General features: G+C 43.4%; 1 protein-coding gene across 1 annotated transcript; it reads right to left on the minus strand.

Moving 5' to 3' along the window:
• Nucleotides 1–7,248: 7,248 nt before the first annotated feature.
• LOC129491610 (uncharacterized) lies at nucleotides 7,249–22,182 on the minus strand (the record flags this gene model as incomplete). Its single annotated transcript, XM_063611013.1, has 6 exons — nucleotides 7,249–7,302; nucleotides 10,513–10,689; nucleotides 20,996–21,202; nucleotides 21,777–21,856; nucleotides 21,933–21,965; nucleotides 22,023–22,182. Coding segments are annotated over 6 exons (711 nt in total), but the record flags the coding sequence as incomplete, so codon positions are not given.
• Nucleotides 22,183–27,117: the final 4,935 nt, after the last annotated feature.

Raw genomic sequence — 27,117 nt, forward strand, 5'->3', positions numbered from 1 at the left:
AGACTGCTAGCAAGACTAATAAAGAAGAAAAGAGAGAAGAATCAAATAGATGCAATAAAAAACGATAAAGGGGATATCACCACTGATCCCACAGAAACACAAACTACCATCAGAGAATACTATAAACACCTCTATGCAAATAAACTAGAAAATCTAGAAGAAATAGATAAATTCCTCGACACATACACTCTCCCAAGACTAAACCAGGAAGAGTTGAAGGTCTGAATAGACCAATAACAGGCTCTGAAGTTGTGGCAATAATCAATAGCTTACCAACCAAAAAAAGTCCAGGAATAGATGGATTCACAGCCGAATTCTACTAGAGGTACAAGGAGGAGCTGGTACCATTCCTTCTGAAACTATTTCAATCAATAGAAAAAGAGGGAATCCTCCCTAACTCATTTTATGAGGCCAGCATCATCCTGATACCAAAGCTGGGCAGAGACACAACCAAAAAAAAAAACAGAATTTTAGACCAATATCCCTGATGAACATCGATGCAAAGATCCTCAATAAAATACTGCAAACCGAATCCAGCAGCACATCAAAAAGCTTATCCACCATGATCAAGTGGGCTTCATCCCTGGGATGCAAGGCTGGTTCAACATACACAAATCAATAAATGTAATCCAACATATAAACAGAAACAAAGACAAAAACCACATGATTATCTCAATAGATGCAGAAAAGGCCTTTGACAAAATTCAACAACCCTTCATGCTAAAAACTCTCAATAAATTTGGTATTGATGGGACATATCTGAAAATAATAGGAGCTATCTATGACAAACCCACAGCCAATATCATACTGAATGGCCAAAAACTGGAAGCATTCCTTTTGAAAACTGGCACAAGACAGGGATGCCCTCTCACACCACTCCTATTCAACATAGTGCTGGAAGTTCTGGCCAGGGCAATGAGGTAGGAGAAGGAAATAAAGGGTATTCAATTAGGAAAAGAGGAAGTCAAATTGTCCCTGTTTGCAGATGACATGATTGTATATCTAGAAAACCCGATTGTCTCAGCCCAAAATCTCCTTAAGCTGATAAGCAACTTCAGCAAAGTCTCAGGATACAAAATTAATGTACAAAAATCACAAGCATTCTTATACACCAATAACAGACAAACAGAGAGCCAAATCATGAGTGAACTCCCATTCACAATTGCTTCAAAGAGAATCAAATACCTAGGAATCCAACTTACAAGGGATATGAAGGACCTCTTCAAGAACTACAAACCACTGCTCAATGAAATAAAAGAGGATACAAACAAATGGAAGAACATTCCATGCTCATGGGTTGGAAGAATCAATATCATGAAAATGACCATACTGCCTAAGGTAATTTATAGATTCAATGCCATCACCATCAAGCTACCAATGACTTTCTTCTCAGAATTGGAAAAAACCACTTTAAATTTCACATGGAACCAAAAAAGAGCCTGCATCACCAAGTCAATCCTAAGCCAAAAGAACAAAGCTGGAGGCATCATGCTACCTGACTTCAAACTATACTACAAGGCTACAATAACCAAAACAGCATGGTACTTGTACCAAAACAGACATATAGATCAATGGAACAGAACAGAGCCCTCAGAAATAACACTGCATATCTACAACTATCTGATCTTTGACAAACCTGACAAAAACAAGCAATGGGGAAAGGATTCCCTATTTAATAAATGGTGCTGGGAAAACTGGCTAGCCATATGTAGAAAGCTGAAACTGGATCCCTTCCTTACACTTTATACAAAAATTAATTCAAGATGGATTGAAGACTTACATGTTAGACCTAAAACCATAAAAACCCTAGAAGAAAACCTAGGCATTATCATTCAGGACATATGCATGTGCAAGGACTTCATGTCTAAAACATCAAAAGCAATGGCAACAGAAGCCAAAATTGACAAATGGGATCTAATTAAACTAAAGAGCTTCTGCACAGCAAAAGAAACTACCATTGGAGTGAACAGGCAACCTACAAAATGGGAGAAAATTTTCACAACCTACTCATCTGACAAAGGGCTAATATCCAGAATCTACAATGAACTCAAAAAAATTTACAAGAAAAAAAACAACCCCATCAAAAAGTGGGCAAAGGACATGAACAGACACTTCTCAAAAGAAGACATTTATGCAGCCAAAAAACACATGCAAAAATGCTCATCATCACTGGCCATCAGAGAAATGCAAATCAAAACACAATGAGATACCATCTCACACCATTTAGAATGGCGATCATTAAAAAGTCAGGAAACAACAGGTGCTGGAGAGGATGTGGAGAAATAGGAACACTTTTACACTGTTGGTGGGACTGTAAACTAGTTCAACCATTGTGGAAGTCAGTGTGGTGATTCCTCAGGGGTCTAGAACTAGAAATACCATTTGACTCAGCCATCCCATTACTGGGTATATACCCAAAGGACTATAAATCATGGTGGTATAAAGATACATGCACACGTATGTTTATTGTGGCACTATTCACAATAGCAAAGACTTGGAACCAACCCAAATGTCCAACAATGATAGACTGAATTAAGAAAATGTGGCACATATACACCATGGAATACTATGCAGCCATAAAAAATGATGAGTTCATGTCCTTTGTAGGGACATCAATGAAACTGGAAATCATCATTCTCAGTAAACTATCGCAAGGACAAAAAAACCAAACACCGCATGTTCTCACTCATAGGTGAGAATTGAACAATGAGAACACATGGACACAGAAAGGGGAACATCACACTCCGGGGACTGTTGTGGGGTGGGGGGAAGGGGGAGGGATAGCATTAGGAGATATACCTAATGCTAAATGACGAGTTAATGGGTGCAGCACACCAATATGGCACATGTATACATATGTAATGAACCTGCACATTGTGCACATGTACCCTAAAACTTAAAGTATAATAATAAAATAAAAAATAAAAAAAGAGCATATATTCTGTGGTTGTTGGATGGAGTATTCTGTAGATGTCTATTAGGTACAATCAGTTAAATGTTGAATTAAAGTCTGGAATTGTTTTAGTTTTCCTGGGTGTGAATGATCTGTCTGAAGATGTCAATGCGGTGTTGATGTCCCACACTATTATCGTATGGCTGCCAACATCTTTTGTTAGGTATAGAAGTCTGTGCTTTATAAGTCTGGGTGCTCCAATGTTGGGTGCATATATATTTAGAGTAGTTAAATTTTCTCGAATTGAACTCTTTATCATTATATAGTGCCTTTTTTTATTGTTGCTGGTTTAAAGTCTATTTTATCTGATACAGGAATAGCAATCCCTGGTTTTTTTGTTTGTTTGTTTAGCATTTGCATGATCAGTCTTTCTTTCCATGTCTTTACTGTGAGCCTATGGCTATCATTACCCGTGAGATGGGTCTCTTGAAGAGACCAGACAGATCTTGTGTCCTGTGTTTTTATCAAATTTGCTACCCTATATCTTTTAAGTATGGTATTTAGGGCATTTACATTAAATGCTGTAATTAAAAGATATGCTACCTTATATCTTTTAAGTATGGTATTTAGGGCATTTACATTAATGTTGATATGTGAGGTTTTATTCTTGTCATAGTGTTATTAGCTAGTTTGTCTTGATTATGTGGTTGCTTTATAGGGTCCATGGGCTATGTGCTTTTATGATAGTATTAGTCTTTTTTTTCCATGTTTAGACCTTCCTTAAGCATCTCTTTTAGGGCTGGTCTTGGGGTGATGAAGTCCTTCAGCAATTGCTTGTCTGGGAAAGACTTTTTCTTTGCTTATGTAGTTTGGTAAGATATGAAATTTTGGCTGACATTTCTCTTTAAAAATGCTAAAAATGGGCCCCCAATCTCTGACTGTTAAGGTTTCTGCTGAGAAGTCCATTAGTCTGATGTGTTTCCCTTTATAGGTAACATAACCCTTTTCTCTAGCTGCCTCTAAGATTTTTTCTTTCACATTAACCTTGGATAGTCTAATGACTATGTGCTTTGGGGATGGTAATATTGTATAGTAACTTGTAGGACTTCTCTAGATTTATTGTATCTGCATGTTGACCTCTCTAGCAAAATTGGGGAAATTTTCCTGAATTGTATCCTCAAAAATACATTTATCAAGTTGTTTACTTTCTTTTCTCTCAAGAATGCCAATAAGTCATATATTTGATCACTTTAGGTAGCCCCATATTTCTCAAAGGCTTTATTCATTTTTAGATTTTTCTTTATCTACTGGGTTGATTCAAAGGACCATTCTTCAAGCTCTGAAATTTTTTTCTTAGCTTGGTCTAGTCTGTTAAGGCTTCCAATTGTATTTTGAAATTCCTGTAGTGAATTTTTCAATTCCAGAAGTTCTGTTTGCTTCTTTCTTAATACAGCTATGTTATCTTTTAAATCTTGGATTGTTTTTCTGTTCATGTTGGATTTTTTCTCTTAAGTCTCATTTTCTTTGACATCTATATTGTGAATTGAATGTCTGTCATCCTAGACATTTCATTCTGATTAGCATCCGTTGCTTGGGAGCTAGCGAGATCCTCTGGAGGTGACAAGACACCCTGGCTTTTTGTATTGCCACAGTTCTTGTGCTGGTTCCTTCTAATGTGAGATAATTAATGCTTCTTTTTTTGAATTTGCTATTGTTTGAATGGAGGTTCTTGATTTCCTATTCTTTTTTCCCTTGGGGGTATGACTGCGGTGTATACTGTGTATAATAGACTGGCTTTGTTTCTGGGTGCTTTTAGGGAGCCAAGGCTCTGTTTGGGTTCCTTGATTGCAAATAGGTTCCTGTGGTGGTCTTCTCAAGTGTTGCTTTTTGTAGCAATGTCATTTTGTTTGGTGGTGTAATTCAATCTTCTGTCCAGAAAGTGGTGCTGAAAAGTAAGAGCCAACAGGTAGGAGCAGGGGCAAGGGAGAAGTGAAAAGTACCCTTCCCTAGCAAGTGTTCAACCTTCAGTGGGGGGTGGAGCCACTATAGATGCCTAATAAGTGGTCTCTTTCAGCCCATGTTCCCTGGGTTCTTATGGAAAGAGGTGCTGCCAAGTCCACAGTAGTGTAGTGGGGAGAGACTACCCATTCTCTGTGTCCATCCCTGGGCTTTGGTGGTATTGTCTTCAAAGGCTGGTGCTGCACTCATGTTTCCTTTGGCCCGAGGGGTGCTTTGGTGGGCTGTGATCCCCATTTCTTTAGGGGAAGACCATGCCAGGGGTTAGCTCTCTCTGGTTCTGGGTGTCTTTGGTAGCAGAGTCTGTATACATTTCTTGGTTATAGGTAACTTTGTATAGTGGCTTTTCCAAATGCTGGTTGTAGCATGTGGGCAGACTCACTGCCTCCTGTGTGGCTGGGGTGGCAGAGGTCTCAGGAAGCTTTTCTCGTTCCCCACTGTTGAGCACTTGTGTCAGCAGATTTTCTATTGTGTTGTGCGATTCAACCTCCAGGCCAGTAGGTATTGCATACAGGTAAGAGCCAGCTGCAGCCAATGCAGATGGGTATATACCTGATCTTTGTTTACTGGGAGAAGCTCTGTTGCCTCTGGCAATCTGTGGGGTGCACAGTGGTCTGAACTCCCTGCTCAGCTCCAGAGTTGGAGACAAAGAGGGATGGGGCCTGACCAGGTAGGTCCACTTACAGGTCCCCGAATAACAGGCACGAGCACTAGCTCCAAGGTAGGGGGGCCCAGTAGGTGGCCACCAAGTGCCCAGAGGTGTGCCTAGTTATGGAGTTTGAAAACTTCCTCTGCCCCAAGTTCTCTGCCTAAGGAAGAGGAGAGGTGTAAACTCCTAATCTAGATGAATTGGTGCTTGAAATGTCTGGAGATATGTCTGGACATTGAGAGGAGGGTAAGCTACTGCACCACAATCCCCACACCTGAAGGTGGGGGTGGCTCAGGCTTCTAATCCAGGCAAGCAGGTATGCCAAATGCTTGGAAATATGCCTCAGCAAGGAATGGAGAAACTACTGCTGCAACAAGGTCTTTGCAGGGGATGGGAAGGGTGGCTCCATCTCCTACTCTGAGAGAGCAGGTGTACCTCATGCCAGGTGATATGCCTGGGGTAGGAGCAGAGAAATCACTGCCACAATAAGATCTTTGCATGGGAAGGGATAGGTGGCTCAAGCTCCTAATCTGTGGGACCTAGTGTGCCAAATACCTGGAGTTATATCGAGGTGTGGAGTGGAGGATGTGTCACTGCACCAAGTTCACTGCATGGGAAAGGGATGGAAGCTCAAGCTCCTATTCCAAAGGGGCAAGTATGCCAAAGGCCTGGAGATATGTCCAGGCATGAAGCAGGGAGTGTGCCACTGCACCAAGATCTCTGCACAGGAGGGAAGCAGGCAGGTGAGCACGTGTGCTGAATGCCTGAAAATATGTCCCCCAGTGGGGAGCAGAGTAACAGAGTGCAACAAAGTCTTTTCAGGAAACGGGTCAGCTCAGGCAGCTAATCCAGGTGAGAGTGTGTGCCAAACACCTAGAGGTAGGCCCATGTATGGTGTGAAGGGAGCACCACTGCACCAAGATCTCTGTACAGGAAGGATGGTGTAGCTCAGGCTGCTAATCCAGGGGAATAGTTGTTGCTTGGTGATATGCCTCAGCATAGGGTAGAGAGGGCCCCACTGTGCCACGATCTCAGAAAAGCAGGCTGGAGCACCCAGCAATGATACATGCAGACTGGTTCCAGGTTGGCAAACTGGCCCTGGCAGCAAGTCTTGCTGCCTAGGAGAAACTAGCTTCAGCGACTCTCCTACTGCAGACTTGCAATGAAGGAGAGCCCAATTCCAGCACCTACTGCTGGGGTGCTTTCCACACCTGCTGCTCAATTCTGGCTGTGGGGGCTCTTCCCCAGCTCCATAGAAAGCACTCCAATCTTTGGTCTGAGACTAAAATGCCTGTGTGGCCATGCTGCTGGGTTGCTGAAGAATGGCTGACTTTCTATGAGCCTGGGTTCAAAATGGCATTCTCTTCTCAGTCTTGGGCCTGGGAAAATGCCTGCAGCTTTTCCTAGTGTCTTTCCTGCTCAGTGTCTCCAAGCCTCTCCCCAAATTGCCCTGGAGCTTGGGAGAAATAAGATGCTCTCCCTTGGCCAGAGTTGCATGGATTCCTAGCAGAACGGAGAGTTACAGAAGGAGGCTCTCTACCCCTCTTGTGTACTGGGGCTGCACTCACTTTTATCAGCTGGACACTGTTTGCCCACCTTCTTCTCTCCAGGATCTGGGATGTCCTTTGCTATTTTGGTGAATTCCCATTCTCCTTCTTGAACTAAAGCTCACCAAATTGATCGTTATGTACTATTTTGCTCCTTCCAAGTCGTTGAGGCACACAAAGAGCCTCTCATCTGCCATCTTAGGGGAAAAAAACGAATTTTTGTTAACATTTTACCAATATTAGCTCATCAATTGCAACAAGTGTACCATAGTAAGCCAAGATGTTAACAATAGGGGAATATTGAGGAAGGAGAGGCGAATGAGGGAATTTCTCCTAAATTTAAATGAAAACTTAAAGTTACTAAAAAATAAAGACTATTTAAAAAGCTAAAGGGACCAGGCATGGTGACTCATGCCTGTAATCCCAGCACTTTGGGAGGCCGAGGCAGATAGATCCCCTGAGGTCAGGAGTTCAAGACCAGCCTGGCCAACGTGGTGAAAACTTTCCCTACTAAAAATACAAAAATTAGCCTGGCATGGCAGTGCACACCTATAGTCCCAGCTGCTCAGGGTGCTGAGGCACAAGATTCGCTTGAACCGGGGAGGCAGAGGTTGCAGTGATTTGAGATCACACCACTGCGCTCCAGCCTGGGTGACAGAGAGAGATTTTGCCTCAAAAAAATTAAGATAAAGACACATGCACACGTATGTTTATTGTGGCACTATTCACAATAGCAAAGACCTGGAACCAACCCAAATGTCCAACAACGATAGACTGGATTAAGAAAATGTGGCACATATACACCATGGAATACTATGCAGCCATAAAAAATGATGAGTTCATGTCCTTTGTAGGGACATGGATGAAACTGGAAAACATCATTCTCAGTAAACTATCGCAAGAACAAAAAACCAAACACTGCATGTTCTCACTCATAGGTGGGAATTGAACAATGAGAACTCATGGACACAGGAAGGGGAACATCACACTCCGGGGACTGTTGTGGGGTTGGGGGAGGGGGGAGGGACAGCATTAGGAGATATACCTAATGCTAAATGACGAGTTAATGGGTGCAGGAAATCAACATGACACATGGATGCATATGTAACAAACCTGCACGTTGTGCACATGTACCCTAAAACCTAAAGTATAATAATAAAAAAAAAAATTCAAAGCTAAAGGGAAAATAAAGCCTTCCTAACACAAACTTTAAAACAAAACAGGTGGCAGGTGAGATCTGTTCCTCAGGCTGCAGTTTATTAACCCATCCCCATCTGCCCCCCCAGACTACCGTGTATCACATAACAACCAGGATAGGATCTTCATTGCCACGTTGGAAGTAAGCAATTCAGTCCCTAAACCCAATCTTGCTTTCTCATACCACTCTTAGTACCAGTTATGTCTGTTCAGGTACTCCAGGAAACAGATGCCGAGATGAAATTAGTAGTGTAAGAGACTTTTTGGGGGATAATATCTATAAAAAATAAAGGGGGAGAAAGCAGGATGGGGCAGCTTGGAAAGCTTTTGGATCATGCTACATACCTGATAGTATCTTGGTAAACCTCAGAAAGCTCTGGAGCAAAGATTACCCACTAGAGGAGTTCCTACTTGATCAAAAATGGCCAGGCAGGCCCTAGCATCCCAACCATACTAACTCACTGACTGGGAGCTGCTGAGGGCACGACAGAGATAAGGTCAGTCAACAGCTCTCCTCATAGCTCCACTGCAAGCCCTTTCTTGAAAGGGAATCTGAGCAAAATATTTCCATGGTTGCCTCAGGGTGCCAGTTTCTTAAGGCAATCTCCCTCAGGCTCTGAATCAGAGCTGAGGTCCAACAAACTCTAGATCAGCTTATATGTTCCTTACAACCAAGGCAAAAGCCACTCTTTTAAAGAATGAGAAAAGTGCAGTTGCACACAGCAGCAGAGACAGCACTGGCAACAGGATTGTCTCCTACAAGATCGCAAAGACTAGAAAAAAGCCCCATCAATGGAGGAATCATGACAAGGCCCACATAGAAAGAATGCAAAGTATGTTAGAGATTGATTTTCTTATTCCTTCACTAGTGGAGGAAACTTAAAACACTGGATGTAAGTTCCTGAAGTCAACAATTATCTTCATCTCTGGTCTTCTCTTTCCACATCAACTGAACACTGCTTTGCTATGGCTTTGTAGATTATGTACTTTTCCTTCACTCACTTTTTTGAATTATAGGAATTTTTTATGCGTAACTCAAACCTCCTGAACCTAGGGCCTGTGTCTTAATTTGGGTCCCTATCTTAGTCTGTTTAGGCTGCAACAAAATACCATAAACTGGGTGGTTTACAGACAACAGAAATTTATGTCTAAGTTCTGGAGGCTGGAAGTCTAAGATCGAAGTGCTGATAGGCTCAGCGTCTGGTGAAGGCTTGTGTCCTGGTGCATAGCTGTCTTTTCACCATGTTCTTACATGTTGGAAGAGGGGCCTGAGCTTCCTCTGGCTTCTTTCATAAGGGCACTAATCTGATTCGTGAGGGCTCTGCTTTCATGACCTAATTGCCTCGTAAAGGCCCCACCTCCTAATATCATCACCTTCAAGATTAGGATTTCAACATAAATTCTGGAGAAACACAAACATTCAGATCATAGCAGCCTCCTAAAAGAAGAGACTAAGATAAGAATTTGGGATTGCCACCTACATAAACTGCCTGCGCCCAGGAACCAGGAGTGAAAAAGAAGTGAAACAGGGAAGGAGAAAAAGCCAATGTGAGGCGCATTATTGAAATCTGCACTCCAGCTTTTCACTCTTGAGGAGGGGTCTGTATGCTTCTCAGGCTTGTCACAAATAGTAACTCCTCAGCTCTTCCAGGCTGCACATAGAAAAAAGCATGGATTGGTAAAAGTCAAGCCCATCAGAGAAGCCAGTGTGAGCCTGGGGAGCACACTGCAAGGATGAAGTGGGAGGTAAATGTCTACATGTCTACTACGGGCCTGGCTGAAGTCACAGGTGGCTGAGGGGATACCATGTGGTCATACAGTGGGTCCATTTGACCCAAACTCTAAGTATTCAAAATATGTCATTCCTTTGGGTTAAAGCCATTACCTTTAAATAAAACACTATGGTCAATGGTGCACATAAGGGATAACACATTGATCTGGATATGACCTGCTCCAACAGCTTAAGAAATTCAGAGAAGTTCAATAGGTTGGCAAGTCAAGGGATAACTGAGAACATGGTATTATGAAAGCAAAACATTAGACACCCTTGAATATATAGGGCTTTCTTACTTATTTTTTTAAAAGACAAGGTCTTACTATGTTGCCCAAGCTGGTCTCGAACTCCTGGGCCCAAGCAATCCTCCCACACTGCTGGAATTACAGATGTGAGCCATTACACCCTGCCTATATATAGAACTTTCCATGGTTACCACTGGGATGCCCCCAAAGACCTCGTTAGCCACTAATCCCATGACAACTGAAAAGTTCTTCATGGCCTTGGATTCCAATTCTTTTGTCTCATGATCTGGTTCCCTTCTTAGGGCTGGCTTCTCCCCCAGATGTTTTTCCATTTTCCTGCTATCCATCTGACTCAGAAGCAAAGATATCTAAGAAGGCCAACATTAGCCTTGAACCTTGACATTAGGAGAAATCAGTGCCCACAACTGACAGTGCAATATTTTGGATAGACATCAAGAATGATTCATGTTCTGCAGTTGGGAGTCTGGAAGGGTCTTGACACAGAACAACCAAGCTAGTAGGGGAGATGGAGTGCCAACTTCTTCAGTCCCATCCACCTGTACAAGTTTCTGAATGGATGTGACAGGACAGGTTGGTTCACCTTGGTGCCCTTATCACCATCAGGTACCTTCTTACAAAGGAGTCTTCCAGAAAGGATTTACTTATTTTTAAAATTCCTATATCTTCATGTGTGAGCCTACAGGACCTGAAAGAGTATGCAGTTGTAATTTCTGCTTATATAAACTTTGTGTGGTGGTGTCTGAACAAAGTTCACTAGATTAAATCAGTACTCCTGGAATCCAGAGCTGATCCAACTTTCAGATCTGAGTTACCTTGGGCAAGTAATTTACTTATATGCTCCAGGGAAGCTCAGCAATGATACAACATGTCCTATTAGGTACTGATTATCAAATGGAATTATAGAAAAACCTGTTAATAAGTATAAACCACTTATCTAGTAAGTCATTTTCTTAGATGTTTTCACTTCTATGCAAATCACCAAAGTTAACTGTGTTTGTGTGTGCCATTAATAGTACCAAAGTTGCTATGGAAATGCAGACTTGGGTTTTCTTTCTGTGTCACATAGTATTGTGTCCAGAATTGGTGGGTTTTGGTCTCACTGACTTCAAGAATGAAGCCACAGACCCTCGCGGTGAGTGTCACAGTTCTTAAAGGTGGTGTGTCTAGTGTTTGTTCCTTCTGATGTTTGGATGTATTCAGTTTCTTCCTTCTAGTGGGTTCATGGTCTCGCTGGCTCCAGGAGTGAAGCTGCAGACCTTCCCAGTTAGTGTTACAGCTCATGAAGGCAGTGTGGACTGAAAGAGTGAGCAGCAGCAAGATTTATTGCAAAGAGTGAAAGAACAAAGCTCCCACAGTGTGGAAGGGGACCCAAGGGGGTTGCCACTGCTGGCTTAGGCAGCCTGCTTTTATTCTCTTATCTGGCCCCACCCACATCCTGCTGATTGGTCCATTTTACAGACAGCCAATTGGTCTGTTTTACACAAAAGTTCTCCACGTCCCCACTAGATTAGCTAGATACAGAGTGTCAATTGGTGTATTTACAAACACAGAGCTAGACACAGAGTGCTGATTGGTGCATTTACAAACCTTGAGCTAGATATAGAGTGCTGATTGGTGCATTCACAATCCCTTAGCTAGACATAAACGTTCTCCAAGTCCCCACCAGATTAACTAGATACAGAGTGCTGATTGGTGCATTCACAAACCCTGAGCTAGACACAGGGTGCTGACTGGTGTGTTTACAAACCTTGAGCTAGATACAGAGTGCTGATTGGTGTATTTACAATCCCTTAGCTAGACATAAAGGTTCTCCAAGTCCCCACCAGACTAACTAGATACAGAGTGCTGATTGGTGCATTCACAAACCCTGAGCTAAACACAGGGTGCTGATTGGTGTGTTTACAAACCTTGAGCTAGATACAGAGTGCTGATTGGTGTATTTACAATCCCTTAGCTGGACATAAAGGTTCTCCAAGTCCCCACCAGACTCACAAGCCCAGCTGGCTTCACCCAGTGGATCCTGCACTGGGGCCACAGGTGGAGATGCCTGCCACTCCCACACCCATCTGCCTGCACTCCTCAGCCCTTGGGTGGTCCATGGGACTGGGCGCCGTGGAGCAGGGAGTGGTGCTCCTCGGGGAGGCTTGGGCTGCGCAGGAGCCCACGGCAGAATGGGGGGAGGCTCAGGCATGGCGGGCTGCAGGTCCCAAGCCCTGCCCTGCGGGGAGGCAGCTAAGGCCCAGTGAGAAATAGAGCACAGCAGCTGCTGGCCCAGGTGCTAAGCCCCTCACTGCCTGGGGCTTGTGGGCTGGCCAGCCACTCCAAGTGCAGTGCCCGTCAAGCCCACGCCCTCCCAAAACTCATGCTGGCCCACAAGCACCGCACACAGCCCCAGTTCCCGCCCACGCCTCTCCCTCCACACCTCTCCCCAAGCTGAGGGAGCTGGCTCTGGCCTTGGCTAGCCCAGAAAGGGGCTCCCACAGTGCAGTGGTGGGCTGAAGGGCTCCTCAAGCGCAGCCAGAGTGGGCGCCAAGACCAAGGAGGCACTGAGAGCAAGCAAGGGCTGTGAGGGCTGCCAGCATGCTGTCACCCTTCAGTATCTTAACTCATAAAAGCCCTTACTCCTATTTCCATTCTAGTGGACCCCAAAGCAGTTCATATAAGCCGTGGATCATCATACTTTTGGCCAGATAGCAGGCTCCAAATTGGGACCATCCAGTGGATCATGGAGCTATTTACCACTGTCAGCAACACCTCTCCCAAGGCAGCTAAAGAGGTCAGATGCCTTAACCAGAAAGCAGAGACTCAAGCAAGTCGGGGTCATCTGTGTATTGCTCACCTGCCTCCAGCTTTGCTAGCTCAGCGTGTTTTTGGAGCATAATTTGTGTAGTGAAGGTCAACAGAGCCATAACTGCTGGTGTTTTAGAAAGGCAATCTCTACAATTTCCTCATTGACAGAACTTGTCTTTCCTCTGGTCTCTTTGAGATTAGTTCTCTTCTAAGACCTGCACCTGTTGGTCAAACTCTTGCTTCTCCTCTGGATTGTCATCGCTCTTTTACCTTTCAGCATCTCCTCCCCATCTAATTCATTTCTGCTCATCAGTCTCTGATCATGCCAGTTAGCTGAGCCTGGCCATTATCCTCTCAATAACTATGTTTACCAACATCTGTAGAACCCAGATGTCCTTCTACAACTTCTTTAGTCACTGCTGTTGTGTCTCCCCAGAAAGCCCTCCCAGAAGCTTCCCAGTATGGCTCCATCCAAGCCAAGGTGCTGCAAAGCTCAGGGTTCTACTGTGTGATTACACACTGCCATCTCCTGGCCAAAGCACTGAACTTGGGCCCAGTGGGTCTGGCCCCACAGTTTAACCTTGGTTTTAATTATGTGCTGTCCCCATCTACTCTGCCAGCTAGGATTAGAGAGATGTTCATGATGTTCATGACTACCCACAGCTCATAAGGCACAGAAAAATTTAGAGACTTAGCTGATAGTATTGTCCTGTTGGCCCATCTAAAGAACACGCCTCCCTCAGAGTCCAAACACCTCCCTCATAAAGGAATATCAGCTCTGGAATCATAGATCTCATTTTGTCTTCAACATAGCTGGTCAAATGAATCATCTGAAAGGGATCTTTAAAAAGTACTGCCTTAATTTTGGGTGCTTGTCTTCACTGGACTTCTAAGCAACAGTCTCTCCTGGTAACCAGGGTTAACTTGGGTTTCTGCAGAGTAGCTTTGGAATTCAATTTCTAGTGGATGACTGCATGAGTAAAAAACAGTCTTCTGTTGAGTTGCTAATCCATTTGGTCGATGAACTCCAGCATACATAAAGCCTCCCTTCCCCAATGACATATTCAATGTTTCTACCAAGGCTAAGCAGCAGAGACCAAACATGCTAACTATCCATTCTAGTCTAAGTTCTAAGCCAGCTGACACTTTAGATATTATCCTCTCCCATTCCTCATTACCAGAACTTAATGGCTCATGAGTGGAGCAGGCTCTTGCCTGCAACATTTGCCAGGACCTGTAGAATACCAACTCTACTTTAAGAATTCCCTTAGGTGAGGGATTCCATTCCAAGATGGCCGAATAGGAACATCTCTGGTCTGCAGCTCCCAGCGTGATTGATGCAGAAGATGGGATTTCTGCATTTCCAACTGAAGTACCTGGTTCACCTCATTAGGACTGGTTGGAAAGTGGATGCAGCCCACAGAGGGTGAGCCAAAACAGCATGGGGCATCATCTCACCCAGGAAGTGCAAGGGGTCAGGGGATTTCCCTTTCCTAGCCAAGGGAAGCTATGACAGATAGTACCTGGAAAATTGGGACACTCCCACCCAAATATTACACCTTTCCAATGGTCTTAGCAAATGGCACACCAGGAGATTATATCCCGTGCCTGGCTTGGCAGGTCCCACACTCACGGACCCTTGCTCACTGCCAGTTCGGCAGTCTGAGATCAACCTACATTGCAGCAGCCTGGTAGGGGGAGGGGCATCTGCCATTGCTGAGCCTTGAGTAAGTAAACAAAGCAGGCCAGGGAAGCTTGAACTGGGCGGAGCCCACCACAGCTAAGCAAGGACAGTTGCCTCTGTAGATTCCACCTCTGGGGGCAGGGCATAGCTGAACAAAAGGCAGCAGAAACTTCTGCAGACTTAAATGTCCCTGTCTGACAGCTCTGAAGAGAACAGTGGTTCTCCCAACACGGTGTTTGAGCTCTGAAAATGGACAGACTGCCTCCTCAAGTGGGTCCCTGACTCCCATGTAGCCTAACTGGGAGATACCTCCCAGTAGGGGCCTTCTGACACCTCATACAGATGGGTGCCCCTCTGGGACAAAGCTTCCAGAGAAAGGATCAGGCAGCAATATTTGCTGTTCTGCAATATTTGCTGTTCTGCAGCCTCTGCTGGTGATACCCAGGCAACCAGGGTCTGGAGTGGACCTCCAGCAAACTCCAACAGACCTGCAGCTGAGAGACCTGACTGTTAGAAGGAAAACTAACAAACAGAAAGGAATAGCATCAACATCAACAAAAAGGCCATCTACACCAAAACCCCTTCTGTAGGTCACCAACATCAAAGACCAAAGGAAGATAAAACCACAAAGATGGGGAGAAACCAGAGCAGAAAAGCTGAAAATTCTAAGAACCAGAGTGCCTCTTCTCCTCCAAGGGATCGCTCCTCCTTGCCAGCAATGGAACAAAGCTGGACAGAGAATGACTTTGATGAGCTGACAGAAGTAGGCTTTAGAAGGTTGGTAATAAACTTCTCTGAGCTAAAGGAGGATGTTCAAACCCATGGCAAGGAAGCTAAAAAACTTGAAAAACGATTAGATGAATGGCTAACTAGAATAAACAGTGTAGAAAAGACCTTCAATTACCTGATGGAGCTGAAAACCATGGCACGCGAACTATGTGACACATGCACAAGCTTCAATAGCCAATTCGATCAAGTGGAAGAAAGGGTATTAGTGATTGAAGATCAAATTAATGAAATAAAGTGAGAAGACAAGGTTAGAGAAAAAAGAGTAAAAAGAAATGAACAAAGCCTACAAGAAATAAGGGACTATGTGAAAAGACCAAATCTACATCTGATTGGTGAATCTGAAAGTGATGGGGAGAAGGGAACCAAGCTGGAAAACACTCTTCAGGATATTATCCAGGAGAACTTCCCCAACCTAGCAAGGCAGGCCAACATTCATATTCAGGAAATACAGAGAACACCACAGAGATACTCCTCCAGAAGAGCAACCCCAAGAAACATAAATGTCAGATTCACCAAGTTTGAAATGAAGGAAAAAATGTTAAGGGCAGCAAGAGAGAAAGGGTTATCCACAAAGGGAAGCCCATAAGACTAACAGTGGATCTCTCAGCAGAAACTCTACAAGCCAGAAGAGAATGGGGGACAATATTCAACATTCTTAAAGAAAAGAATTTTCAACCCAAAATTTCCTATCCAGCCAAACTAAGCTTCATAAGTGAAGGAGAAATAAAATCCCTTACAGATAAGCAAATGCTGAGAGACTTTGTCACCACCAGGCCTGCCTTACAAGAGCTCCTGAAGGAAGCACTAAACATGGAAAGGAACAAGTGGTACCAGCCACTGCAAAAACATGCCAAATTGTAAAGACCATCAATGCTAGGAAGAAACTGCATCAACTAATGGGCAAAATAACCAGCTAACATCATAATGACAGGATCAAATTCACACATAACAATATTAAACTTAAATGTAAATGGGCTAAATGCCCCAATTAAAAGACAGACTGGCAAATTGGGTAGAGTCAAGACTCATCTGTGTGCTGTATTCAGGAGACCCATCTCACGTGCAGAGACACACATAGGCTCAAAATAAAGGTTTGGAGGAAGACCTACCAAGCAAATGGAAAGCAAAAAAAAAAAAAAAAAAAAAAAAAAAAGCAGGGGTTGCAATCCTAGTCTCTGATAAAACAGACTTTAAACCAATAAAGAGCAAAAGAGACAAAGAAGGTCATTACATAATGGTAAAGGGATCAATTTAACAAGAAGATCTAACTACCCTAAATATATATGCACCCAATACAGGAGCACTCAGATTCATAAAGCAAGTCCTTAGAGACCTACAAAGAGACTTAGACTCCCACACAATAATAATGGGAGATTTTAACACCCCACTGTCAATGTTAGACAGATCAACGAGACAGAAGGTTAACAAGGATATCCAGGACTTGAACTCACCTGTACACCAAGTGGACCTAACAGACATCTACAGAACTCTCCACTTCAAATCAAGAGAATATACATTCTTCTCAGCACCACATCAAGCTTATTCCAAAATTGACCACATAGTTGGAAGTAAAGTACTCAGCAGATGTGAAAGAACAGAAATCACAACAAACTGTCTCTCAGAACACAGTACAATCAAATTAGAACTCAGGATTAAGAAAGTCACTCAAAACTGCACAACTACATGGAAACTGAACAACCTGCTCCTAAAAGACAACTGGGTAAATAACAAAATGAAGGCAGAAATAAAGATGTTCTTTGAAACCAATGAGAACAAACACACAATGTACCAGAATCTCTGGGACACATTTAAAGCAGTATGTAGAGGGAAATTTATAGCACTAAATGCCCACAAGAGAAAGCTGGAAAGATCTAAAATTGACATCCTAACATCACAATTAAAAGAACTAGAGAAACATGAGCAAACAAATTCAAAAGCTAGCAGAAGGCAAGAAATAACTAAGATCAGAGCAGAACTGAAGGAGATAGAGACTCAAAAAACCCTTCAAAAAATAGCTGGTTTTTTGAAAAGATCAACAAAATTGATAGACTGCTAGCAAGACTAGTAAAGAAGAAAAGAGAGAAGAATCAAATAGACACAATAAAAAATGATAAAGGGGATATCACCACCGATCCCACAGAAATACAAACTGCCATCAGAGAAAACTATAATCACCTGTACACAAACTAGAAAATCTAGAAGAAATGGATAAATTCCTCGACGCATACACCCTCCCAAGACTAAACCAGGAAGAATTTGAATATCTGAATAAATTAATAGGCTCTGAAATTGAGGCAATAATTAATAGCCTACCAACGAAAAAAAGTCCAAGACCAGATGGATTCACAGCTGAATTCTACCAAAGGTACAAAGAGGAGCTGGTACCATTCCTTCTGAAACTATTCCAATCAATAGAAAAAGAGGGAATCCTCCCTAACTCATTTTATGAGGCCAGCATCATCCTGATACAAAAGCTTGGCAGAGACACAACAAAAAAAGAGAATTTTAGACCAATATCCCTGATGAATATCAATGCGAATATCCTCAACAAAATACTGGCAAACCAAATCCAGCAGCACATCAAAAAGCTTATCCACCATGATCAATTGGGCTTCATCCCTGGGATGCAAGGCTGGTTCAACATATGCAAATCAATAAACGTAATCCATCACATACACAGAACCAATGACAAAAACCACATGGTTATCTCAATAGATGCAGAAAAGGCCTTTGACAAAATTCAACAGCTCTTCATGCTAAAAATGCTCAATAAACTAGGTATTGATGGAATGTATCTCAAAATAATAAGAGCTATTTATGACAAACCCACAGCCAATATCATACTGAATGGGCAAAACCTGGAAGATTCCCTTGGAAAACTGGCACAAGACAGGGATGCCTTCTCTCACTGCTCCTATTCAACAAACTGTTGGAAATTCTGGCCAGGGCAATCAGGCAAGAGAAAGAAATAAAGAGTATTCAGTTAGGAAAAGAGGAAGTCAAATTGTCCCTGTTTGCAAATGACATGATTGTATATCTAGAAAACCCCACTGTCTCAGCCCAAAATCTCCCTAAGCTGATAAGCAACTTCAGCAAAGTCTCAGCATACAAAATCAATGTGCAAAAATCACAAGCATTCCTATACACCAATAACAGACAAACGGAGAGCTAAATCATGTGTGAACTCCCATTCACAATTGCTACGAAGAGAATAAAATACCTAGGAATCCAACTTACAAGGGATGTGAAGGAACTCTTTAAGGAGAACTACAAACCACTGCTCAACAAAATAAAATAGTACACAAACAAATGGAAGAACATTCCATGCTCATGGATAGGAAGAATCAATATTGTGAAAATGGCCATACTGCCCAAGGTAATTTATAGATTCAATGCCATCCCCATCAAGCTATCAATGACTTTCTTCACAGAATTGGAAAAAACTACTTTAAAGTTCATATAGAACCAAAAAAGAGCCCATATTGCCAATACAATCCTAAGCCAAAAGAGTAAAGCTGCAGGCATCATGCTACCTGACTTCAAACTATACTACAAGGCTACATTAACCAAAACAGCATGGTACTGGTATCAAAACAGATATATAGGCCAATGGAACAGAACAGAGCCCTCAGAAATGATACCACACATCTACAACTATCTGATCTTGACAAACCTGACAAAAACAAGAAATGGGGAAAGGATACCCTATTTAATAAATGGTGCTGGGAAAACTGGCTAGTCATACATAGAAAGTTGAAACTGGATCCCTTCCTTACACCTTATACAAAAATTAATTCAAGACAGATTAAAGACTTACATGTTAGACCTAAAACCATAAAAATCCTAGAAGAAAACCTAGGCAATACCATTCAGGATATAGGCATGGGGAAGGACTTCATGACTAAAACATCAAAAGCAATGGCAACAAAAGCCAAAATTGACAAATGGGATCTAATTAAACTAAAGAGCTTCTGCACAGCAAAAGAAACTACCATGAGAGTGAACAGGCAACCTACAGAATGGGAGAAAACTTTTGCAATTGACCCATCTGACAAAGGGCTAATATCCAGAATCTACAAAGAATTCAAACAAATTTACAAGAAAAAATCAAACAACCCCATCAAAAAGTGGGCAAAGGTTATTAACAGATACTTCTCAAAAGAAGATATTTATGCACCCAACAGACGTGAAAAAATGCTCATCACCACTGGTCATCAGAGAAATGCAAATCAAAACCACAATGAGATACCATCTCACACCAGTTAGAATGACAATCATTAAAAAGTCAAGAAACAACAGATGCTGGAGAGAATGTGGAGAAATAGGAATGCTATTACACTGTTGGTGGAAGTGTAAACAAGTTCAATCATTGTGGAGGACAGTGTGGCAATTCCTCATGCATCTAGAGCTATAAATACCATTTGACCCAGCAATCCCATTACTGAGTATATACCCAAGGGATTATAAATTATGCTACTATAAAGAGACATGCACATGTATGTTTATTGTGGCACTATTCACAATAATAAAGACTTGGAACCAACCCAATGTCCATCAATGATAGACTGGATTAATAAAATGTGGTACATATACACCATGGAATACTATGTGGCCATAAAAAAGGATGAGTTCATGTCCTTTTCAAGGACATGGATGAAGCTGGAAACCATCATTCTCAGCAAACTATCACAAGGACAGAAAACCAAACCCCACATGTTCTCACTCATAGGTGGGAATTGAACAATGAGAACCCTTGGATACAGGGTGGGGAACATCATACACTGGGGCCTGTCATGGCGTGGGGGGCAGGGGGAGGAAATACCTAATGTAAATGATGAGTTGATGGGTGCAGCGGGCCAGCATGGCACATGTATACCTATGTAACAAGCCTGTATGTTGTGCACATGTACCCTAGAGCTTAAAAGTATAATAAAAGGTAAATAAATAAAAGAATTCTCTCAGGATTGCTAAGTGGATTTCCCCTGGCCCAAAATACTAAGATACCAGAGGACAGGTATAGTCCCTGAAACCAAGGCTAGGCCTTTACAATTTCAATGAAATTGCCAGAGGTAGATTTCTAGATGTGGACAAAAAGATTATAGACTCATTGTACACCACTCCCCTTACATATATTGAATCCCTAACCTCCAATATGGTGATATTTAAAGATGGGGCCTTTAGGGAAGCAATTAACATTAAGTGAGGTCTTAAGAGTGAGGCCACACCACCCCCTCTGGGAAGTTAGGAGCAACTCTGCCCGGCCTCCACTCCGTCTAGAAAGTGAGGAGCGCCTCTACCTGGCCGCCCATCCTCTGGGATGTGAGGAGCACCTCTGACCGGCCGCCCCGTCTGGGATGTGAGGAGTGCCTCTGCCTGGCAGCCACCCCGTCTAGGAAGTGAGGAGCTCCTCTGCCTGGCCGCCCCATCTGGGAACTGAGGAGCACCTCTGCCCGGCCGCCCCATCTGGGAAGTGAGGAGCACCTCTGCCCGGCCGCTGTCCCGTCTGGGAAGTGAGGAGCATCTCTGCCCGGCCGCCCCGTCTGGGATGTGAGGAGCGCTTCTGCCCGGCCGCCCATCATCTGGGAGGTGAGGAGCGCCTCTGCCCGGCAGCCACCCTGTCTAGCAAGTGAGGAGCGCCTTTGCCCGGCCGCCCCATCTGGGAAGCGAGGAGAGCCTCTGCCCGGCTGCCCATCGTCTGGGATGTGAGGAGCGCCTCTGCCTGGCTGCCCATCATCTGGGAAGTGAGGAGCCCCTCTGCCTGGCCACCCTGTCTTAGAAGTGAGGAGCGCCTCTGCCCGGCCGCCCAGTCTGGGAAGTGAGGAGCGCCTCTGCCCTGTAGCCCTGTCTGGGAAGTGAGGAGCACCTCTGCCCAGCTGCCCATCATCTGGGATGTGAGGAGCGCCTCTGCTTGGCCGCCCATCATCTGGGAAGTGAGGAGCGCCTCTGCGCGGCCACCCATCGTCTGGGATGTGAGGAGCGCCTCTGCCTGGCCACCCTGTCCGGGAAGTGAGGAGCGCCTCTGCCCGGCTGCTCTGTCTGGGAAGTGAGGAGCGCCTCTGCCCAGCTGCCCATCATCTGGGATGTGAGGAGCGCCTCTGCCTGGCCGCCCATCATCTGGGAAGTGAGGAGCGCCTCTGCCTGGCCGCCCATCATCTGGGATGTGAGGAGCACCTCTGCCCGGCCACCCCGTCTGGGAAGTGAGGAGCGTCTCTGCCCGGCCGCCCCGTCTGGGAAGTGAGGAGTGCCTCTGCCTGGCCGCCCCATCTGGGAAGTGAGGAGCACCTCTGCTTGGCTGCCCATCGTCTGGGATGTGAGGAGTGCCTCTGCCTGGCCGCCCATCATCTGGGAAGTGAGGAGCGCCTCTGCCCGGCCGCCCATCGTCTGGGATGTGAGGAGTGCCTGGGATGTGAGGAGCACCTCTGCCTGGCCGCCCTGCCTGGGATGTGAGGAGCACCTCTGCCTGGCCGCCCTGCCTGGGAAGTGAGGAGCGCCTCTGCCCGGCCGCTCCGTCTGGGAAGTGAGGAGTGCCTCTGCCCGGCCGCCCATCGTCTGGGAGGTGAGGAGCGCCTCTGCCCAGCCGCCCATCATCTGGGAGGTGAGGAGCGCCTCTGCCTGGCTGCTGTGCAACCTTCCAAGTCTGAAGTGACAGTCTTCGATGTAGAATGAATGAAGACACTAGCACTGATTATATAACACCTTGGCAGCTATCTCAAGTAGTTGATGGTGGAGGTATTGGAATTATAGAAGAAAGCAAACACACAAATTTGACTAAAGGTGATTTTGTGACTTCTTTCTATTGGCCCTGGCAAACCAAAGTTATTCTGGATGGAAATAGCCTTGAAAAGATGATATATATATGAATGTATCTGATTTTTTTCCCCGTATAATTCTTACTTTGTGCATTTGATATTCAGTTGTGTTTGTAATCATGGAAAAATAAAAGCATATATAAAAAAAAAAGAGTGAGGCCCTAATCCAATAGGGCTGATGTCCTCAATAAGAGAGGGAAGAGACACTAGAGAGCTCTCTCTGCTCATGCACAGTGGATCCGCCTTAAGGCAGCGGCAATCTACACAGCAGTGAGAGGCCTCACCAGAAACTAACTATGCTGGCACATTGACCTCAGATGTTCAGCCCCCAGAACTGTGAGAAAATAACTTTCCATAGCATAAATATTTAGTTGACTTGCAATACTAAAAGTTGCAATATTAAAACTTCTAGATTTGCCTGTGTGGACCAAGGCTACTCCAAACAAAAGAGGGATGGAGATTCACATAAATGAGAGGTCTTGGTTAAGCTGCTGGATATTGGATATAACTTGACTTCATCCTTATTTTTTCAGGGATTGGATCAACTTTGAACAAACAATTATTTTATACACCCTTCCTAGAAATTCATTTCAAATCATCTGCTGCCTCTTTCCAAAAGGCTAATTGAGAGGAGTGATGTTTATGAAAAATTGATTGGAGGTCAGGCAGCACATCCAACTCTTGTTATTCCACATTCCACCCTCAGGTTGAATGGGACCCTCATGTACTAGGACAAAGTTTTCTTGGCCTGACACATGATCACGTTTGCTGGGCTATATTTTGTGGTTATAACTTCAGCTTTCATCAAGGGATGCTATGAAAAAACAGGCTAATGAAATCCATTATTCTTTGTTCTAGGAACGTGGAAGATATTGCCCACTACATCCCACATCTCTCGCTCTAGAAAGCCTCTTGTGAAAATTTCCAACAAAGTGGCCTGCTAGGAAGCCTTTGCATCCCTTGAGTAACAGGCAAAATTTTTTTCTCAGTTGATAAGACTAGAGTAACTCTCTCTTTTGGTACTTTGCCTAACAGGAACTTGAAGCCTTATTTAAAGGTCAAAGATTCAGGCTCCAGTGGGAGGACCTGGCTCATCTAGCACTAACAGAGTTGGTTTCTAGAGTGGGGAGGAGACCCCAGATCCATGAGGCCAAATATACTGCTCTGGGCTGGCCAGAAAGAAATCTCAGTTTATGGAGCTTCTGAGCTAAATGGCCAATAGACTTTTTTTTTTGGGGGGGGGGGCGGATAATGCTTTCCTTGCCAGCCTGTGAAGTTACTGAACTTAGGGCCTTACACAGGGTAATCCATTGGGAGTCCTAACTTGAGACTACTAAGTTACACTTCCTTTAGAGGCCAGATTATTAGCTTATTCCCTGAAGATTTTTTTTGTCAAATAGAGTAGGGTACGGAACATAGATGTCTAGCTATCTACAAAGGTACCATGTCACATGCACTCTGGAATGACTATCAGATTTTTCTACTTCAACCTTCTCACCTGACTATTGTAAGCTGTTTCTTTCTGGTACTGATCCTGATGAGCTTATCACTTGTCACTCTTTTGGACATAGTTCTTTCATGGTGACCCACATTGACATCTCCATCAGATTCAGGAAGGCAAGACTGATAACTGCATCCAACATGTTGGTCTTGCCACTGTGTAGCAGGGCCAGAACTCAAACCTGCTCCCTTGAGTTTGAGGCCCACGCTACAGGCTGCCACTCCAGATCCCAGCTGCTCAGGAAGGGGTGTGCTATGATTTAAGTGTATTGAGTCTTTCCAAAATTTTTATGTTGGAACCTAATATCCAATGTGATAGTATTAAGGGGTGGGACCTCTGGGGAATTGGTTAAATCATGAGTGCTTCATCCTCATGAAAGGAATTAGTGCTCTTATAATAGAGGTTGAAAGCAGTGCCATAGTCCCTTTTGCTCTTCCATCCCTTTTGCCGTGTGGGGACAGTTGTTCATCTTCTCTGGAGGTTTCAGCAACATGGCACTATCTTGGAAGCAAAGAGTAGCCCTCAGACACTGAATCTGCCAGCACACTGATCTGGAATTTCCCAGCCTCCAGAACTGTGTGAAATACATTTCTATTGTTTGTAAATTATCCATTCTGTGGTATTTTGTTATAGCAATGTGAACAGACTAAGACAAGGTGGCTCCACATGTCATTGTTGTCAATAAGGGGAGATTGTGTGTTCTCACCCTTGTTACCACATGGAGTTCACCCTAACCATCAAAACTACTGCTCATTCTCCTTGCCCAAAAATGTATCTTATGTCTTACCCCAATCCCCAGACTTACTGGGGGCCCTATGGGATATGTTGGTATATTTCCCCAAACCTGGGTCATTTCACATTGCATATGTTCAGGTCATTATCCTAGAAAGGGTCTCCTCAGTGTGGTGATTCCTCAAGGATCTAGAACCAGAAATACCATTTGACCCAGCAATTCCATTACTGGGTATATACCCAAAGGATTATAAGTCATTCTACTATAAAGACACATGCACACGTATATTTACTGTGGCACTGTTCACAATAACAAAGACTTGGAACCAACCCAAATGCCTGTCAATGATAGACTGGATAAAGAAACTGTGGCACATACATACCATGGAATACTATGCAGCCATAAAAAAGGATGAATTCATATCCTTTGCAGGGACATGGATAAAGCTGGAAACTATCATTCTCAGCAAACTAACACAAGAACAGAAAACCAAACACCACATGTTCTCGTAAGTGGGAGTTGAACTATGAGAACACATGGACACAGGGAGGGACATATCACACACTGGGGCCTGTCCGGGAGTCAGGGGCTAGGGGAGGGATAGCATTAGGACAAATACCTAATATAGGTGATGGGTTGATGGGTGCAGCAAACCACCACAGCACATGTTTACCTATGTAACAAACTTGTACATCCTGCACATGTATCCCAGAACTATAATTAAAAATTTTTTAAAAATTTAAATAAATGAAGTGGCTGAAATTTCAAAAAAAAAAAAAAAAAAAAAAGATCTCCAGGAAACAGGTCAGGGGTCAGGGTTTCACCAAAGAATCTTTAGTCTGTAAATATACTTGTATGTAAATCCAAGCTAATACTACCTGTGGTAAGTATATCACAGTATGAAAGTGCTATGTGATTTAGAAGTGATAATTGTACCAACTGTGACCCATAGCTTTGATTTTGATAGTAACTTGTAATATATTGACATAGTAAATAAATTCTAACCTAAGTAGTATCAATTTCTTTCATAGTCTTGATGGCACTTTTCCGCCACAAAAGGTATTCTTTCAAATATATCTCATGTCTCATATCTATATGATTTGATTGCATTTGTATTAAGATCTTGTGACTTTATGATAAAATTTATGGATGTTCTGCAGTAAGATCTCACTTTAATATCTTGCAATGAGATATTTCCTTAGCAGCAGTAACTGATATAGTTTTTGGCAACCAGCCAGGAGATGACTGGCCTATAAAATCATATAATTATTATTTACAAGCTAGCCAGCTGTGGTAGCACCATTATTTTAGATTTTCTTTGCCTTTTATAGCAATCTTCCTTATTTCATGTTTTGCCATACATTTCCCAGAAAATTACAATGTTCTTTAACTTACCCTCAGGACTTGATGATCAAATAAACAATTACAAAGTATATTTGATTCACAGTTCATCCAAAATAAGAATGCTGCCCAACTAAAATTCATCTGTAATCACTCTGATGTCTCAAATTGTGTGATATAAAACAGTAACTTGGAAGTGATTTTGATCAACATTTTGTTATCACCTGATTAAGTCCCAAATAGGCCACTAGAGTTAAAGGTGCCAAGTAGTAATTAAAAGCAACCTATACTGTCTAATGAATTCCACAACCAGGTTAATTTGCCCTCAGAATAAATGGGCATAGAATTGGAATTTCCCTGAAGCCAACCCAATAGTGGAGCTGGCCATCTTGTTTCCACTATGTAGGACAAATAACCCTTGCTGTTCTTCACATTGGACTCTCTATCAGGACAAGCAGGGGAGTTAATAAGTTTCCTGCATGTTTAATGCTGTCTGTCTTGGCCTGTTTTTCATGTGATACCAGAAGTGGTCTGACAAAAGTGTAATAATATAGGGATTTGGGACTGGCTCGCACCCTGCCCAGTGAGCAAAGATGACCCCATCCTTGGTAGAGGGGCACAAATAGAATCTGTTACAAAATGTTGGCTTAATGAAGATTTCACTAAAGGAAGCCTGAAAAATGACCTTGTGAAGCAGAATCCTGCAAGTGCAATGATTCAGCCTTTTGAAAAATACAAGGGGGACAAAGCCTGTGAAGACAGTAGAGTTGATTACTTAACAGGAAGTTATACTGATGCCCTGCAGCAGGATAATAAGACGCTGAGAGATATGAAGCAGTTAATGGGTAAATGTGAGTCACAGGGCTTGTGCGGTAGCTTGCAAGGAGGCTCATGCCTCCTGCAGTGGAAGGGCAAACAGTCTGTAAACCTAAACTGTTGGGCACAGAGCTCCAGAAGCATTGAAATGCTCAGCCAAGTTATTTTGTTATGTGAAGTTCAAGGCCCTACTGGGGAGACCTGAGACCTTATAACTTAGATCCAGACATCTGGATAGATGCCTTTAAAGATGTTGAGTCTGCAAGATCCTTTGGATTTGCAGAGGTGGCCCACCTTCCCCAGGAAGAGCTA

Source organism: Symphalangus syndactylus, chromosome 10 (assembly GCF_028878055.3).
Source record: "Symphalangus syndactylus isolate Jambi chromosome 10, NHGRI_mSymSyn1-v2.1_pri, whole genome shotgun sequence".
Lineage (NCBI taxonomy): Eukaryota > Metazoa > Chordata > Mammalia > Primates > Hylobatidae > Symphalangus > Symphalangus syndactylus.